General features: G+C 41.3%; 1 protein-coding gene across 5 annotated transcripts in view; it reads left to right on the top strand.

Moving 5' to 3' along the window:
- Positions 1 to 1,416: 1,416 nt before the first annotated feature.
- Positions 1,417 to 18,958, top strand: part of LOC111159585 (zinc finger protein 143) — a 57,596-nt gene continuing 40,054 nt past the window's right edge. For 2 of the 5 annotated variants that reach the window (XM_022522118.1, XM_022522119.1), the window contains exons 1-4: positions 1,417 to 1,735; positions 17,176 to 17,294; positions 17,501 to 17,593; positions 18,437 to 18,520. In XM_022522118.1, the coding sequence (XP_022377826.1) occupies positions 17,183 to 17,294; positions 17,501 to 17,593; positions 18,437 to 18,520 (289 nt within the window). In that variant the 5' untranslated portion in view covers positions 1,417 to 1,735; positions 17,176 to 17,182. Of the gene's footprint in view, positions 1,736 to 14,504; positions 14,535 to 17,175; positions 17,295 to 17,500; positions 17,594 to 18,436; positions 18,521 to 18,958 lie in introns of those variants that run through there. The other 3 variants (XM_022522121.1, XR_002641421.1, XM_022522117.1) reach the window with 3 other exon arrangements.

Raw genomic sequence — 18,958 nt, 5'->3', positions numbered from 1 at the left:
GGCATGGGACTCAATAACAACTGGCTAAACTACATGAAAGTATTTTGATTAATGACATATCTGCTTATAAAATGCAGATATAACAGCTGGAAGGTACTGAAAGTAATTAAAACACCTGTTTTTTCATCTGAACTCCACTTCTCAAAGAGAATGTATCCATTGGGTACATGGTCTGTTTTGTAAGCCACTTCCTCCAGCTTCAATTAACCTAATCCAGTTTTGTGTCACATTTTCCATCTTTATAAGGACGTAAAAAATAGAAACTACTTTAAACTGCTAAAGAGTATTATTCAAAAGAAACTCAAAGTCCTATATGCCTTCTAATGGAGTTTGGGCACCAATTATGCAACTCCGCTTTGGTTATAGTTAGTCGACCCCCATTCCCCACCCAAAAGAAGGTAACGTTAAAAAAATCTCAAACCAGACTCAATTAGTAGGCTGGGTATCTTTAACACCTCTTTGCCTTAATCTTTTGGCAATTCCATAATCACCTGAAATCCGAGTCACTAAATCAAACGCCGTCCAGCTCTCCAGTTTTTGTAGGCAGGTCACCATTGTGTTGAAGCGATCAGCCACCTCATTCTCTAATTAACTACCTAATTCTACACCTGGAATACACGACTGAACAAATCTTGTCTCCACACTATCTCACCTTTACTAAGCCTTGTCAAAGCAAATGAACACTTAATGAATATTCCTGAAAAGACTAGTATTTCCAATAGTTTAGAAAAACTCTGAGCTGAAGAGTTTTGCGGAGCCTAACCAAGACAATGCTTTCCCCACCCTTTTCGCTTTTAATTCTCAACAAAAAGAAAAGGGAAAGTTAAAAACTAGGGTGGCGACACCATTTCAGCCCACTTCAAACTTACAACCTAAGCAACATGAAAGCACAAAAGCACCCGCAGTGTCTCCCAGCAGAGACCAAGACGACCGCCCGTTGCCAAGCTCCATCGGAGCTTCCGCAGAGGCAGGAGGCCCACTCCCCCACCAAGTGATGTCCCGGCGACTTGAAAAGCCCGGGCAGGCTTGGCAGCCAGTGACCGGCATATAGCAGCTCCTGGGAAAGCAGGGCCCTCTCCCCAAACCAAAGGCCTCGGCTAGCACCGAGAGCCCCCAGGGAGCGGTCAGGCGTCTTTTCCTGTCCTAGGCCTCCCTACCACTGTCCTCCCAACGGGCCGACACTCGACAATCTCTAAGCAAAGCCCAACCATTCACCAGAACGCGCTCCAGGAAGCCCACCGGGAGAGCCAAAGCCACCTCCTAGCCCCTGTGGGGAAAATGGCGCTTGTCACCCCATCTCCCTCCCGGCTAGTCACAAGGACCAGCCTCCCTCCCTCGCTACAAAATGGCGCCTCCCGCTGGGGCCCCAGAATCGGCATAAATCACTTGTCAGCGAGGCGGTATCTGTCTAGGATGAGCGGTTCTGCCAACCAGTCATACACAGGAACTTTGATTCCGCACTTTGCACAAGCCATTCAGGCGCTGGCTGCAAGGCCAGACGAGGCTAACGTCACGAAAAGGGGGCGTGAATGAGGCGGTCTCCTTTCGCGTCGCCTAAATTTGAGCCAATGGCAAGCAGGAAGCGTCTCGTGAGTGACGTAATGACCGCCCAATGGAGGCTGGGGGCGGGCCTCAGACTCGCTATGCGGGTTGCGGGGCCAGGGGGCCGGGCGGCTGTTTCCTGTCCTGGTGCATGGTGGTCGGACGAAGGAATTGTTGGAAAATTTTCTCGGAGGTTCGTATATAAATGTGTTTTTACCCAGTGTGCATTATTCTCCGCCCGGCCGCCGCCCTCAGCGCGGCGGCGCGGGCTCGCTTGGGCCCGGGCTCTGACTCCGGCTGCTCAGCCTTCGCCGCAGGCCTTGCCGATCCTACGGCAGGCCTCGGTAGCCGCGCTTGGGCAGAAGCGGAGTTTATTAATAACCCGCGGCCGCCACTCTGGGGCGGCGGAGCTTTTCTCGCTGAGGACGCACCCCCCCCCCCTTGTCTCTGCGCGTTGCGCCCCGCCTGTTCCCCTCAGGGGACCGCCGAGGGGAGGGAGTGAAAGAGGGGAGGGTGGAGCCCTCGGGAACCTGGCGGCGCTTCTCCGCTTGACCTCCGCGCGGGGCGAGTCCCCAGACGCCGCCGAGGCAAAGCTCCTCCGGCTGGGACGCCGGGCCACGGTCCGCACCAGGCCCCAGCCCGACGCCGGCAGCAGAACTGGCCCAGGGCCCGCTCGGGATCCCGTTTGCAGATCGCACCCAGAATTTTCCTTCTACCTATATCGTGCACACATTTCTTGTTTCTCTCGTTTTTTTTTTTTTTTTTTTCTTTTAAATTTTTAGGTGACTGGGGCCTAACATCGAATATTAGAAGTTGTCAGTTTTACCATTGCCTTTTTTCTCGGTTTTGGCCAGAACTAACGAGTCTTTCAGTTGCTTTGTACTGTATTACTGTGGAACGTGAATCAATTTTTATTCCCTCCCCTGTTGCTTTTTAAAAAACATTTTAAGTTTTTTTTCCGCATTAACGAAGTTAAGCAAAAATAGGAAGAACACCAATGCTAAACCCATTATTTGTTTAAAATCAGCTAAAGCTTTTGCTTTGGAAGTGTCTAATCAGCTGGTATGATTTGGTAATGGTGTGATGAAAAATTGTAGGTTCAAGGTTGTGGTCGTCTTTTTCCTGAGTGTTAGTAGAAGATAAATGTTTGCTGAGTTAAAAATCTGTGCAGTATTTAATGTTTGCTCTTACCGGATTCCTAGTTCATTGTTAAAAGTGTTTAGTAAGAGAACAGGTAATAAGGACATCACTAAGATAAGAAGCGTAACTAATTTTATCCAGGCAGATTTTGACTACTTTGGAAAGTAATTATTTGGCAGTTTACAAATACTTGAGTGGCTATTTTTTCAATACCACCCTTTTATTTTTCAAAAATAATATCTGTATTGATAAAATTTATGTACCTTACAATTCACCCATTTGAAGTACATAATTAGGTAGGTTTAATAAATTCTGTTGTGTCCCCATCACCACAGTCCATTTTAAAACATGTTCATCACCCCAAAAGAAACTGCCAGTTAAATTACTCCCCATTTACCCTTAAGCCTGCCTCCTTCTCCAACCACTAATCTACAGATTTGCCTATTCTGAATATTTTATGTAAATGGAATCACACAGCATGTGGGCTTTGTGACCGACTTTTTTCACAGCGTAATATTGCCAAAGTTCATTAATGTTACAACTTGTGTTAGTAACTCATTTCTTTTTATTGCCAAATAATATTTCATTGTATGAACCTGAATTTTATTTAAATATTCATCTATTGATGGACATCTGGGGTTTTTTGGTCTATTCTGCTGTGAACATTTGTGTGCAAGTTTTTGTGTGGACTTATGTTTTCTTCTCTCTGAGATATGTTTATATACCTAGGAGTAGAATTTCTTGGTCATTCAGTAACAGTATACTCTGTCTTTAGAGGAACTGTCAAATTTTTCCAAAGGGGCTGCACCATTTTGCATTCCTCTCAGCAGTATGTGTGAGTTCCCATTTCTCCTCATCCTTGCCAACACTTGTTATTATCAGTCTTTCTGGTGGTAGCCATCTTAGTGGATATGAAGTGGTATCTCTTGTGATTTGATTTGCATTTCCCAATGGTGTTAAGTGTGCTTTTCATGTGATTATTGGCCATTTGTATATCCTTTGGAGAACGGATCTTTTCCCCTATTTTGAAATTCGATTGTCTGTTATTCAGTTGTAAGACTACTTTGTGTAAAAGTCTTTATCAAATAGATGATTTGTAAAATGTCCAGAGCCCTTTGCTGCAAGCTGGGATATTGCAGTGGAATAAGCATTCTTCATGTTCTTCCCGGAATGATGACCTAGCTAGGTTGGGGAATTATACCCCCACTATTACTTTTAGCTATTATTATTTATGATGCATATGCAGTTTATTATTTTTTTTAAAAGATTTTATTTATTTATTTGACAGAGATCACAGGTAGGCAGAGAGGCGGGCAGAGAGAGAGAGGGGGAAGGAGCTCCTCACTGAGGAGAGAGCCGGACGCAGGACTTGATCCTAGGACCCGGATCGTGACCTGAGCTGAAGGCAGAGGTTTTAACCCACTGAGCCACCCAGGGGCCCCAATACATATGGAGTTTATGATCATGTTAGGAGAACTAACCAACTTACTTTCTTTATTTTGTTTTATTGATTGATTGATTGATTGATTGATTCGCTCAGATGGTTAAGCATCTGCCTTCGGCTTAGGTCATGATCTCCTGGTCCTGGGATCAAGCCCCGTGTTAGGCTCCCAGCTCAGCAAGAGTCTGCTTCTCCCTCTGCCTCTCCCCCTGCTTGTACTCTGTCTCTCTTAAATTAAGAGAGAATTAAATTAAATCTTAATAAATTAATTAAGAGAATAAATTAAATCTTAAAAAAGAAAATAAAGATTTATTTATTTGAGAGAGAGCAGGACCCTGAGATCATGACCCGAGCCAAAGGCATATGCTTAACCAACTAAGCCATCTAGGAGCCCCAGGAGAACTTTGAGTCCCGAGGTTTTTGTGATTATTTAATTTTGAAGTTTTGTTTTGCTTTGTTTTGTTTTAAAGCTGAGGTTTTACCTAGTTCTGAGTCTTTTTGCTCCTGGCTTGATTTCAGGACATAATTCTTAGAGTTGTGTTGTGGTGTTTCTCCTTACTATGCTCAGTTTGCATTCATTTTAAGGGATGGCCTTTATAGGACAGTGTTTTAAACTTTACTGTCAATCAAAATGATTGTGTTTGTAAGATGGATTTGGACTGAGAAATCTCTCTCCCCCTCATAGGAAAGAAAAATTAAGAACAATGATACACTTGTCTACACTTTCCCATAAATCGAATCCCAGTTTAAAACTATGCTACAGGGGCACCCGGCTGGCTGTCAGTAGAGCGCGCAACTCTTGATCTCAGGGTCATGAGTTTGAGCCCCACCTACTTGTGATCTCTGCCTGTCAAATAAATAAATAAAATTTAAAAAAAAAATCCATTGCATTAAAAAAAGATTTTATTTATTTGAGACAGAGAGAGAGGGAGAGAGAGATCACAAGTAGGCAGAGAGGAGGAAGCAGGCTCCCCACTGAGCAGAGATCCTGATGCGGGGCTCCATCCCAGGACCCCAAGATCATGACCCGAGCGGAAGGCAGAGGCTTAACTCACTGAGCCACCCAGGTGCCCCATACATAAAACTATTACCTTCATTATGAACTTAAGTCAAATACCAGAGTTATTATTCAGTAACATACCAGCTTCTTTAACTTCTAAAATGTAAGATGTCTGTAGTTCCTAGAAAGATACAGTTGAGTACTGTACATAAGATGGCATAGGAGGGATGTTTTCTGTTATTTATGCACGTCTTTAAATAACAATGCCTTTGGCCTTGTATTGAAAAATGGAGTTTTTTAAAATATAGTACAGATGTAATGGTCACAAGAAGTTGGAATCCTTTAAATGAATGGCGGTTTACATATGCTATATATACACAGTACATAACATATAAAAGGTGAGGCATAATGAAAAGAGCACTGGAATAAAAGAAGACCTAGTCTTAGACCTGTCTCAGGCAGTTAATTTGCCATGTCTCTATACAAATTGTATTCATTTGTTGAACAAATATTTAGTAAGGATACACCATGTGCCAGGCATTCTTGTGGGCCCTGAGAATTCAGGGGTGAACAACAGATGGGGGCCCAGCCATGATGGAACTTAGAGTTCACTTAGAAGTTCTGATAAGTACTATGAAGGAGATGGAGTTCTGCGGTAAAGAATAAGGGGATGGTGGTAGAACGGATATTTTATTTTATTTATTTTTTTTTTAAGATTTTATTTATTTATTTGACAGAGATCACAGTAGACAGAGGCAGGCAGAGAGAGAGGGGGAAGCAGGCTCCCCGCTGAGCAGAGAGCCCGATGCAGGGCTCGATCCCAGGACCCTGAGATCATGACCTGAGCCGAAGGCAGAGGCTTAACCCACTGAGCCACCCAGGCGCCCTAGAACGGATATTTTAGATAAGTGACACGGAACAGTACATGCTAAAGCAGGAAGGTCAGCATGGCTGGACGTATACAACGGAGGACATTTGTAAAGCACTCTGCAACAGAGTTATGTTAAATTCATTAGATATTTATTGAATATATAATCTTAGGTATCAAAAATTTTAAAGACTCACAGAACACAGTACCTGCCTTAGGAGGCTGATAGTCTAATTGGGCAGACTGGACATGAGATTTTAAGGATTGGTAAGAGGAGAGAGGAGCAGTAGATATCAGGAATCAAGACTTTCAGCCACAAACGAGGTTTGTAAACCTCATTTTTCCTTACCTGTAGAAAGAAAACTGGCAGGTTTTGAGTACATCTTGAGTGCTGAGGTCTTTATGTACTTACTTCCTTTCTCACAATAGACCTATCAGGTGGATATTTGCTCTTTCCTTCAAAAGAAAAAACGGAAGCTCAGCAGCAGGTTAATTGCCAGGAACTGAGCAAGATTCAAATACAGAGGATACCAGCAAATTACGAAGCCATATACAGATGAAACCTATGATAATAAAAATGTGATTGATAATTCCTAGTGATCTAGACTATAAGCCAAATAGCTGCAAATACTATGGGATTTAGATGATGACTGAGGGACGCCTGGATGCCTCGGTCGATTGAGCGTCTGCCTTTGGCTCAGGTCATGATCCCATCCTGGGATCAAGTTCCATAGTGGGCTCCTTGCTCAGCCAGGTTCCTGCTTCTGCCTCCTGTTCTCTCTGCTTGTGCTGGCTCTCTTGATCTCTCTCTCTCTGACAAATAGAAAAAATAAAATTAAAATAAATAATTGATGACTGAGATCTGGCTAGTGAGGGAGAGGCATCATGGAAGAGCCAGTGGCAATTGTAAACTGTTTCCTGTGCCTAAACTGCCCCTTCTCCTACCCCTAGGAAATGTTTGTCTTTTTATGCCTAAATTTACATACCATCATCTTTGCATCTCTGAGGCAAAATTAGGTGCTTCTTACTCTCTTAATGCTTCTGTTTATAGTAACTTTTTAAAGGTAGATTTATATATTTATTTATTTTAAAGATTTTATTTATTTATTTGACAGGTAGAGGGAGAGAGAGCACAAGCAGGGGGAGCAACAGGCAGAGATTAAGAGAGAAGCAGACTCCCTACTGAGTAGGGAGCCTAAGGCGGGGCTCAGTCCCAGGATCCTGGGATCATGACCTGAGCCAAAGGCAGAAGCTTAACCACCTGAGCCGCCCAGGCCTCCCACTACTTGAGTTTTTAAATATAAATACTAGCATGTGCAGGTATTTATATACATTTTTAAAAGCATGAATATAGTCATAGCATAAATACTCTTCTTGCAATTTGCTTTTCCTCCACTTGCAATATATCTTGGATCTGTGTCCTACCATTTCATATCTGTCCCATTCTTTTTCTTTTCGTTCTTTCTTTCTTTCTTTTTTTTTTTTTTTAAGATTTTATTTCTTCATTTGACAGAGACACAGCGAGAGAGGGAACAAAAGCAGGGGGAGTGGAAGAGGGAGAAGCAGGCTTCCCGCTGATCAGGCAACGCTGATCAGGGAACGATGCAGGGCTCCATCCCAGGACTCTGGGATCATGACCTGAGCGGAATCATGACCTGAGCAGAAGGCAGAGGCTTAACGACCGAGCCGACCGAGCCACCCAGGCACCCCAATCCCATTCTTTTTCATTTTTGCATGTTTCATTTATGAATGTCATATAATTTATTCTTTTGGGTGCACTTTTAGGTTGTTGACTATTTTTTACTACTGTAAATAATACTACAATGAACTTTGCACACTTGAGAGTGTCTAATAAGTCCCAAGAAGAATTACTTGGTTGAAGATTTACATTTAAAATATTGGTAGTTCTGGGGCGCCTGGATGGCTCAGTGGGTTAAAGCCTCTGCCTTCGGCTCAGGTCATGATCCCAGGGTCCTGGGATTGAGCCCCGCATCGGGCTCTCTGCTCAGCGGGGAGCCTGCTTCCTCCTCTCTCTCTGCCTGTCTCTCTACCTACTTGTGATCTCTATCTGTCAAATGAATAAATTAAAAAATCTTTAAAAAAAATAAAATAAAATATTGATAGTTCTAATTGTTGTGGGGTCCCCCGCGACCACACATTGTGTTTTAATGATCTGTTTTCTTTTTTTTTTTAAGATCTTATTATTTATTTGAGAGAGAAAGAGCACCAGTGAGAGAGAGGGAGAGCATGGTCAAGGCGAGGGACAGAGGGAGAAACCGACTCCCTGCTGAGCGAGGATCCTGACACAGACTGAGATCCTGACCTGAGCCATGACCTGAGCCAAAGGCAGACTTAGCAAACCTTAACTGACTGAGCCACCTAGGTGCCCCCAATGATCTGTTTTCACTTGTGTCCCACCATGGAATGAGTTTCTTAAAGGCAAAGACTTCTTTTTTACCTCTCTAAAAGCTTGTATGTGCACACATACATACTTAATACATATACATATGTGTATACACATATTCACATGTATGTATATACACATACACATATATATTATGTATACATATACTACTCAAAATATCAGTCCTAGATACTTATCTAACAAACATATTTTTTTACAGTAGTTGATCATGGTAAACTTAAAGACCTAAAAGAATAATAGGAGATGAAATTCGAAAAGTAAATGGGAACCAGATTGGAAGTAGCCTGAATGTCAGACCAAGGAACTGGACTTAGACCTCTATATGGTACAACTATGAACGATCATAGGAGAAAATGTTCAAATCTGGAGGATTCTATCTCAGGATTCGTTTGCAAGGATCTTAAGTCCTTGCTCTACTTCAGAGTAACCCAAACTTGGGGCACCTGGGTGGCTCAGTCAGTTAAGCGTCTGCCTTCAGCTCATGTCATAATCCCAGGATCCTGGGATCGAGCCCCACTTCTCGCTCCCCGCTCAGCGGGAAGTCTGTCTGCTTCTCCCTCTCCCTTTACCCCTCTCCTTGCTCCTTCTCTCACTCTCTAAAATAAATAAATAAAATCTAAAAACAAAACAAAACCCTTAAAAAAAAATAAAGAACCCAAACTAGAATGCATCATGCTAGTGATTTTTGTAAAAAAGTTGATGTTGAATAGATCTACACATCCAATTCTCAGAGAAAGGGCCTTGACCTGTCAAATTGATGAATATGTCCAAATATTTAAAATATTTAAAGTATGTATCATTTTCATGCTTCCCTTTAGTCTTTTTGAGTAATCATCCATCTGTTCTTAGAGCTTCTAGTATAATAGCCAGGGCCAGTAAAGATGTGATAAAATGAGCATAGTAATTATGTTACTGGTGACAGTGCAGTCACTGTACCACTTTTATTTTTATTTACTTATTTTTTTAAAAGATTTTATTTATTTATTTGACACAGATCACAAGTTGGCAGAGAGGCAAGCGGGGCGGGGACGGGGGAAAGCAGGCCCCTGCTGAGCAGAGAGCCAGATGTGGGGCTCGATCCCAGGACCCTGAGATCATGACCTGAGCCTAAGGCAGAGGCTTAACCCACTGAGACACCCAGGCGCCCCCCGTGTACCACTTTTTAAAAAGTAATGGAAAAAATAAATAAAAAAGTAACGGCAGCAAATTGTAATAGTCATAACAATGCTCATATTTTTTGATCCAGTAATCTTAAACCTGGGAATTTAAGGATGTAATCTACTTCATACCTCTAGCCCAAAAAAACCTGTCTTTATTTATAAACATGTCAATTAAAAGAATGCTTTTTGTGAGAAAATGACATGTACCTGGCATGTAATAAGAAAAATGCTAAATGTCTTGAGAGGGAAATTAGTTTGTCAAATGTGAATTAAAAGTAATCATTGTGAAGATTATTTGGCAACTTGGAACACTATAGAAATGAAAAGAACTGAATACAAAACATTATGTATACTATAATTACAATGCTGTGAAAATTATGTATGCATACAATAGGAAGAAGAGTAGAAAACCAGGAAAAATGAAGATTTGATTTGTTTAAGCTATTGGAAATGATTCTTTTTAACTTTCACATTTATATTACAGTGTTGTATGCGATGAAAATTTTAATGGTGTATGAAAACAATATAAGACAGTTGGCAATGTTATTAACTGGAAGGATGAGATTGGAGCAAAGAGAGTGGTAAAGATGTTATTGCAATAGTTAATGTGTGAGGAGGTGGAAAAGAAAGGTTTTTGAAGTATAAAAGTCATGAAGTTGGCAGTTGCTCTGTTGTGAATTTAAGAGCAGGTTTAGGGGCACCTGGGTGGCTCAGTCAGTGAGGAACTGACTCTTGATTTCAGCTCACATCATGTTCTCAGGGTCATGATCTCAGGACCTTGAGATCCAGCCCCATGTTGGGCTCCGTGCTCAGCACAGAGCCTTTTGGTCCCTCTCCCTCCCCCTGCTTGTGTGCATACACTCTGTCTCTCTCTGTGTAAAACAAATAAAATCTTACAAAAAAAAAAGAAAAAGCAATCCCTTCTTCCAAAATCTACTTATATTTCTACTTTTTTAACATAAGGTTGTAGTGATGGTTGCTGTTTTGCTTTAAACTACTTTTAAACAAGAGAATGAAATATGTACATAATTATTTTGTGAGAACTAATTGTAGTTTCCTTATGTTGGCTTTTTTTTTTTTTTTTTTTTTTAAAGATTTTCTTTTTGAGGCTGCCTGGGTGGCTCAGTTGTTAAGCATTTGCTTTGGGCTCAGGTCATGATCTCAGGGTTCTGAGATTGACACCCCCTCCCCCTACCACCAGCCACTGGGCTCCCTGCTCAGCGGGAGGCCTGCTTCTCCCTCTCCCTTTTCCTCCTGCTTGTGTTCTTGCTCTCTCTGTCAGATAAATAAATAAAATCTTTTTTAAATTCTTTTTTAAAAAGATTTTATTTATTTATTAAAGAGAGAGAGCACAAGCAGGGGGAGCTGCAGGCAAGGGGAGAAGCAGCCTCCCTGCTGAGCTAGGAGTCAGATGTGGGACTCTGATCCCAGGACCCTGGAATCATGACCCCAGCTGAAGGCAGATGCCTAACCACTTAACCACCCAGGTACTCCTGCCCTCAGTCTTTTACAACTGGTGATTCAACTTGAAACATTAACTGTATGAAAGTCATATATGGTGAAGATTTTTTTTTTAACCTACAGAATGCATATAGTAAAAATTATACTGTTTTTTTTTTTTTTTTACGATTTTATTTATTTATTCAACAGAGATCACAAGTAGGCAGAGAGGCAGGCAGAGAGAGAGAGGAGGAAGTGGCCCCCGCTGAGCAGAGAGCCCAGTGCAGGGCTGGATCCCAGGATCCTGGCATCATGACCAGAGCCAAAGGCAGAGGCTTTAACCCACTGAGCCATCCAGGCGCCCCCCAAAATTATACTGTTCTTTAATGCTGATCTATTTAACTGAAGCATACTATGAGAATTTTAAAAACCTGGTTATCCTCTGAACTAATCTTGTGTAAATTATGATTGTCTTTTTGTTTCTTTTGGTTATTCAGTATACTGGGTGCATAAACCTGCTCTTGGCATATATTACCTTAATTTGAAATTTTCAATTTAAGCAGTCTAATTCTCATTGATTGAGTAAAGTCAAAGGGTTGCACTTAAAAATGCATTTATGGGGCACCCAGGTGGCTCAGTCTGTTAAGAGTCTGCTTTTAGCTCCAGTCATGATTGTGGGCTTTCTGGATCCAGACCCCTGTCAGGCTCTCGGTTCAGTGGGAGTCAGCTTCTTCCTGTGCCTCTCCTCTGGCTCGTGCTCTCTCCCTCTCTGTCTAATTAAATAGTCTTTTTTTTTTTTTAAAGATTTTATTTATTTATTTGACAGAGAGAGAGAGAGAGAGAGAGAGATCACAAGTAGGCAGAGAGGCAGGCAGAGAGAGAGGGGGAAGCAGGCTCCCCACTGAGCAGAGAGCCCGATGCGGGGCTCGATCCCAGGACCCTGAGATCATGACCCGAGCCGAAGGCAGAGGCCTAACCCACTGAGCCACCCAGGTGCCCCTAAATAGTCTTTTTAAAAAATACATTTATGGGGGTGCCTGGGTGGCTCAGTCATTAAGTGTCTGCCTTTGGCTCAGGTCATGATCTCAGGGTTCTGGGATCGAGCCCTGTGTAGGGCTCCCTGCTCATCGAGAAGCCTGCTTCTCTCTCTCCCGTTTCCCCTGCTTGGGTTCCCTCTCTTGCTGTGTCTCTTTCTGTCAAATAAATAAATAAAATCTTTTTTAAAAAATGCATTTATAATAAAATGCTACTTTTAGCTGTTTCTTATATTTGGGTTCGAGATAATATTTAGTTTGAAAAAAGGACCCTAACTGCTAATAAAGATTTAAAATCTTCCATAATATGCACTGAATTTGAAAATAGTGTCCATTTCCCAGACTGAATTGGTGGTTTGGAAAATGAAGTATACCAAGAGTTTAAGTATCAAAACTAAAAATCTGAAGATTCTTCAAGGTGAGCATCTTTTATTTTATCCCTTGTTGAAACTGTATTCCTTGAGGCTGAATAGGAGGACAACCCACAGAATGGGAGAAAATATTTGCAAATCCTCCATCTGATAAAGGATTCATATCCAGAATATATAAAGAACTCTTACAATTCCACGATAAAAAGACAACCCATTTTAAAAAATAGAGAAAGCAGGGGCACCTGGTTGGCTCAATTGGTAGAACATGCACTCTTCATCTTGAGATCTTGCATTCAAGCTCCACATTGGGCTTGGAGCCTACTTAAAATTAAAAAAAAAAAAAAAAACTTAAGAAACAGGCAAAAATAGACATAGGATCTGAGTAGCTATTTCTCCAGAGAAGATATACCAAAGGTCAGTAAGCATATGAAAATATGGTCAACATTATTAGCCATAAGGGAAATGTAAATCAAAACCACAATGAAATACAACTTCATACACACAAGAATGGCTATAATCAAAGACTGATAAACTGTTTGCTAAGATGAGAAATTGAGAAATTGGAAGCTGATACATTGCTAGTGGGAATGTAATATGGTGCAACTGCTTTGGAAAAGTTTGACAGTTCCTCAAAATTTATGCATAGAGTTACCATATGACCCAGCAATTACTTACATACATATCCCCAAGAGATGTGAAACCTACGTCTACACAAAAACTTGTACACCAGTGTTTGTAGCATTATTCATGATGGCCAAACAGTGTAAAATGGCTCAAATATCTAGATAAAAACAATTCAAATGATTGGATAAATAAAATGTACATTCACACAATGGACCATTATTTAGCAATAAAAGAATGAAATACTGATCTGTGCTACAATATGGACGAACCTTGAAGACATTATAAGTGAAAGAAGCCAGTCACAAAAGATCCCATACTGTGGAATTCTATTCATGTGAAATATCCAGAAGAAGATCTGTAGAGATAGAAAGTAGCTTAGTGATTGATTGCCTAGAGCTTTAGGGGGTAGGGTGGAAATGAGGTTTTCTTTTTGAAAGTGATAAAAATATTCTGAATAGGGGTGCCTGGGTGGCTCAGTGGGTTAAAGCCTCTGCCTTCGGCTCAGGTCATGATCTCAGGGTCCTGGAATCGAGCCCCGCATCGGGCTCTCCGCTCTGCGAGGAGCCTGCTTCCCTCTCTCTCTGCCGGCCTCTCTGCCTACTTGTGATCTCTCTCTGTCAAATAAATAAATAAAATCTTTAAAAAAAAAAAATATTCTGAATAGGGGCGCCTGGGTGGCTCAGTGGTTAAGCCTCTGTCTTCAGCTCAGGTCATGATCTCAGGGTCCTGAGATCAAGTCCCACGTCGGGCTCTCTGCTCAGTGGAGAGCCTGCTTCCTCCTCTCTCTCTCTCTCTCTCTCTCTCTCTCTCTCTCTGCCTACTTGTGATCTCTGTCAAATAAATAAATAAAATCTTAAAAAAAATATTCTGAATATAGGTTGTGGTGTTTGCACAACTTTGAATATACTAAAGCCATTGAATTGTATACCTTAAATGGGTAAATATTGTGGTATGTGGATTATACATCAGTAAAGTCATTTTTATTTTGTTTTTTTTTGTTTTTTTTTTAAACTCAGAGCTCCATCCCAGGACACTTAACTGAGCCACCTAGTTCTTTTTTAAAAAATTACGGTAAAAAAGCAGAACATAAAATTTACATTTTAACCATTTTTAAGTACAATACAGTAGTGTTTATACACAGTGTTGTGCTACAGACCTCTAGAAAGTTTTCATCTTGCAAAAATGCATCTCTTGGGAGGAACAAGTCCCTTTTTCCCCATCCCCTAGTCCCTGGCAACCACCATTCTACTTTCTAAGAGTTTGACTACTTTAGATACCTCATATTAGTGGAATCATGCAGTATTTGTCTTTTTTTTTTTTTAAGATTTTATTTATTAGAGAGCACAAGCAGGGGGAAGGGCAGAGGAAGAGGGAGAACCAGACTGCCTGTGACAGGGAGCCTGATGTGGGGCTCCAACCCAGGACCCTGGGATCATGACCCAAGCTGAGGGCAGATGCTTAACCAACTGAACCACCCAGGCGCCCAATGGTATGTTTGTTTTTCTTAGGCTGACCTGCATTATTACCTCCCAGAAAGGCAGGGAGTTTGTTTATTACACACTGTGTCTTTTTGGAGTTTCCTATGGTGCTTCAGGATAGCCTCTTCTGTGTCTGATTTTGGCTCACGATTCATTATTAAAGCACATGAAATTGACTACATTTCATAAGGTGGCCCTTTCTAAGATATTGTATATATCTCACATGTTCATTTCCACACATCCCAAAAATGTCAGTGACAGAAATGATCAAGAAGACATGATGGATAGGATGTGAGCAACAGCAGAGTGTTGGGTCTGTGGCCCATTTATGCCTTTTCTTCACTGTCCTATTTCCCCCCATGTGATCGTTTTCTAACAAAGGCCTTTGTATCCTAGTCCTTTCTTTTTAAAAAGAAAATGCGCTGTATACCTGCCATCACTTATTATCTCTGGTAGTTGTGCCATTTGAACTCCTCTAAGTCCTTTCTCCCATCACTCCTTCATGTATTTGCCACCAGTTTGTGTCCAGGAAACAGTTGTCTCTTCTTCCGTCAGTTAATGTAGCTTTTTTTTCCCCCCATTAGGTTGAAACTGTAGGTGCTGAAGCCTTCCTAAAGAAATTTAACAGTTGACCAGCTTTCAGGCAAAGGAGAACTTTTATTTATTGCAGATGTGTTAGTTACCTATTGATATATATTGAAGTTATTTGGAGATTGTAGGTAACTGAATGAAAATGATAAACCTTGGACATTTCTTAATATCATGACCCAAATTATCTTGTAATCTGCCTTTTAAAAAATTCATCTCCTAGAATACTCCAGAAATCACAGTGCTTACTTACTACATCTTTATAGGTGTTTCCTTTCCATTTCCTTATCTTAATTTATTTGCATTACAGAGTGAGAGAACTTCTTCGAAAATTAACCTCTCCCAATCCTATTCTCATCAGGCATCTTCACTGTAAAATACTAGTATTACTTTGGGACTTCTCTGTTAGCCCTTAAAGGCAGCAAGGAAGTGTTGAGGTTTCAGACTGCTCCGTGAACAGTTGTGGGTGTGAATCTTTCAGGACTCCGTGAAAAGTCAGTCCTTGATTGACTTTTATCACAGTGGTGATTCTTTTCTGTGAGCCTAAACTACCGTTTCTGGCTTTAATCCAAAGGGTTTCTAAAACAAAATCTTCAAGTAATCATAAATATAATAGCAAATTATTACTTTCTGAACATTGTTTTAAATATTGACACTAAAATCAGATCTTTAGACCTGGAAAGTCCTCAGGAGATCCTCTGGTCCAATTCCTTGGCACGAGGCCGCTAAGTTATCCCATCTCCTGTTTGAAGCAACTCAGGGCCCACAGAGATAATAATGGGACCTGGAAGTAGGAAAAGAGAGGAAGGAGGTTGTGATGGTGACTGGTTAAAGAGCCATTCATCCATTTATTTAGCACCTGTTGTATGTCTGTCATGTGTGAGTCATCGGTGAGCAAGCAGATAAAAATCCCAGTATGTTCTCGTGAGGGAAAAATAGATAAGAAAGGAACTAAATAGGGGTACCTGGGTGGCTCAGTCAGTTAAGCATTGACTCTTGATTTTGGCTCGTGTTATGATCTTAGAGTCATGAGATTGAGCCCCATATTGGCCTCTGCACTAGGTGTGGAGCCTGCTTAAGATTCTCTCTCTTCTCCCTCTGCCTCTCTTCACCCCCTCCCCTTCTCCCTCTAAAACAAACAAACAAACAAAAAGAAACAAACTAAATATATGTCATATGTCAAATATTAAGTGCTATGTAGAAATATAAAGGAGGGAGGAGGGCTAGGGTATATCATGGTTGGGAGGTGCAGCTTGAAATGAAGTGAACAAGGAAGCTCTCATTGGGGTGACAACAGTAAACAAAGACTTGAAGAAAATGAGGGAATAATAATGAAGAGACTGTAAAGCATGTTTCGGGCAGAAGGAACATGAAATGTAAAGGTCGCGAGGCAACATCACCCTGTATGTTTGAGCAAAAGGAGGGACACCAGTGTGGCTGAAATGAAATGAATGAGATGGAAAGCAGTAGGAAGTGAGGGGCAAGATCATCGGGCTCCTCGGCCAGGGTGAAGACTTTTGGCTTTACTCTGGTAAGTTATCAGAAGGTTTTGAGCAGCAAAGGGACATGATCTAACTTTTCCCTTCTAAAGGGCACAGTGACTGTTGTGTTGATAAGAGACCGTGGGGAGGTCACAGGGCCAGCAGGGAGACCCGTTAGGAGGCTGTAGTATGGCAGTCATGTGGGCAAGAGGTGGCAGTGGCTTGAATTAGGGCAGTGATGGCGAAGTGAGAAGTGGCCAGAAGCAGGGCAGCTCTCTACAGATCGAGGCAACAGGATTGTGGGAATAAGTGGGAATCTTACATTAAACCCAAAGTTGTGAACACTAGACATGGGACAAAACCGATAGGCTAGAGTTGTCAGTGTGCTCAATAGTTTTCTGATGGATTATGAAAAGTGTGCTTTGGACTGTGGACGGATGCTCTTACCCTGCATATTAAGTGAAATTTCAGCTTATTTCAAACACTGTTTATTTCTGTAGCACATTTCTGTGGTTCCTAAATATTCTTTGTCGTTTTTATTTGCATTGTTCTTTGTTCTCAAGTGCCTGTATTTTTCCTCAAGGTAGAAAATGTTGTTAGCCCAAATAAATCGAGATTCTCAGGGAATGACAGAGTTTCCTGGAGGAGGAATGGAGGCTCAACACGTTACCCTGTGCCTGACAGAGGCAGTAACGGTGGCAGGTGAGCAGTTTCATTTGAGGGGATCATGGGATTCCCCTGCCGTGGACACTGGGTACAGGAGGGCAGGGAAATATTTTTTGTAAATGCTAGAAGAAATCCCATTTGAGTCTTAAGCAATCTGCCTTATGCCTGATTTTCATTTAAAAAATTTAGACAGCATGTACGTATGACAGTTAGCTAAAGAAAATAACTTTTTTTTATAATAGATGGTGACAATTTAGAGAATATGGAAGGTGTAAGCTTGCAAGCGGTAACACTTGCAGATGGTTCCACAGCTTATATACAACATAATTCTAAAGGTACGTGCCACATACACAGCCCATTGGTTAATACCGGCAATTCGTAACCTCAGAGTTGGAGTGCCTAGCAACTACCCGCCCCACTTCCTGGCCCATCATTAAGCCTCTGTATTGCATATGTTAATTTTCAGTAGTTTCAGGTTCACTTAAATTTGTTTTGATAATTTGGGGACAACCTGTGAGACATTTGGAATATACTCTGGGGTGTCAAAATTAATGGGGGGTTGTCCCCAACCACTTTCTAGTAAGACCCCTCTTGCTTTTTTACTTCCGAGTTATCATGTAATGTCTTCACAAAATATGCATGGAAGTATAAACGTTTGGTTTTGCTTATATAACATTATCTGTAAATCAGCGTTTACTTTTGCCAAGAAATAGCTCAGTTCTTCCAACTCCTTGTTTTTATGGGAACCTACTGAACGCATGTATACATAGTTGAGGGACGAATAGCACGTAGGAGTGAGAAGGACATCTGGCCTCAGATACACTGATGAATCTGTCAGTCTTCTCAGTTTCAGCTTCCCTGCAGTGAGGGTCACTGTTGCTAAGTGGCTCTGAAAGGTAAAGAGATTCAGCTCCCATAGCTTGCCATGATGAGCCACTCTTCCTCTTGAACTTAATTAATTGAAAATTGGAGGGGAGGAAGAATGGCTGAGGGAGGATTTTCTGCTTTCTGTAGGATCACTGGATGTGTTTTTGAATTGCCTCAGAACATTGAGGGAAGAATCAAGATGAACATGATCTTAAGTAGTGTATGTTTTTATAGTTGATACCATTTTGAAATTGTATAAAGTTTAAAATGTTTGCTTAGGCTAATTTATTGGTTTAAATCTTTTGTTCCAGATGGAAAACTCATAGACGGCCAGGTCATTCAGCTGGAGGATGGTTCTGCTGCCTACGTTCAACATGTACCCATACCTAAAAGTAGTAAGTATTTGATACTTACGCTCCTGATTCTCATCCTTCGGTATTTGCTGCCTCCAGCTACCTTGGTGTAAACTTGGTTCAGGTCTCTAGTCCTCCTTTTGAAAGGGGAGATCAGTAGGTGGCAAAGAGAGGATCTAAAGACCATTTGGACTTCATTGAGACTTTGTCTTAAAAATCATAGAAAAGAAATTACTGGACTGCACTCTGGAGATAAATGGACAATAGTCCTACGTGAATATTTCTATCACTTGAGCTCACTACCGCATGTCTCTCATTTTCTTTTATCCCCCTCTTTTTTCAACTCTCCTTACTCACTAGTAGATATTCCTAAAACAAGTATTCTGCTATTTTTTTACTAACACTTATTTAGAGTAGCTTTACTGAAAATACTATAGTGTTCAAGGACTCCTAAAGCACGTGTAGGTTTTTATAATGTGT

This window comes from Enhydra lutris, unplaced genomic scaffold, assembly GCF_002288905.1.
Source record: "Enhydra lutris kenyoni isolate GAN:26980312 unplaced genomic scaffold, ASM228890v2 scaffoldscaffold68, whole genome shotgun sequence".
Taxonomy (NCBI): Eukaryota; Metazoa; Chordata; class Mammalia; order Carnivora; family Mustelidae; genus Enhydra; species Enhydra lutris.
This window is presented reverse-complemented; position numbering and strand designations above follow the sequence as displayed.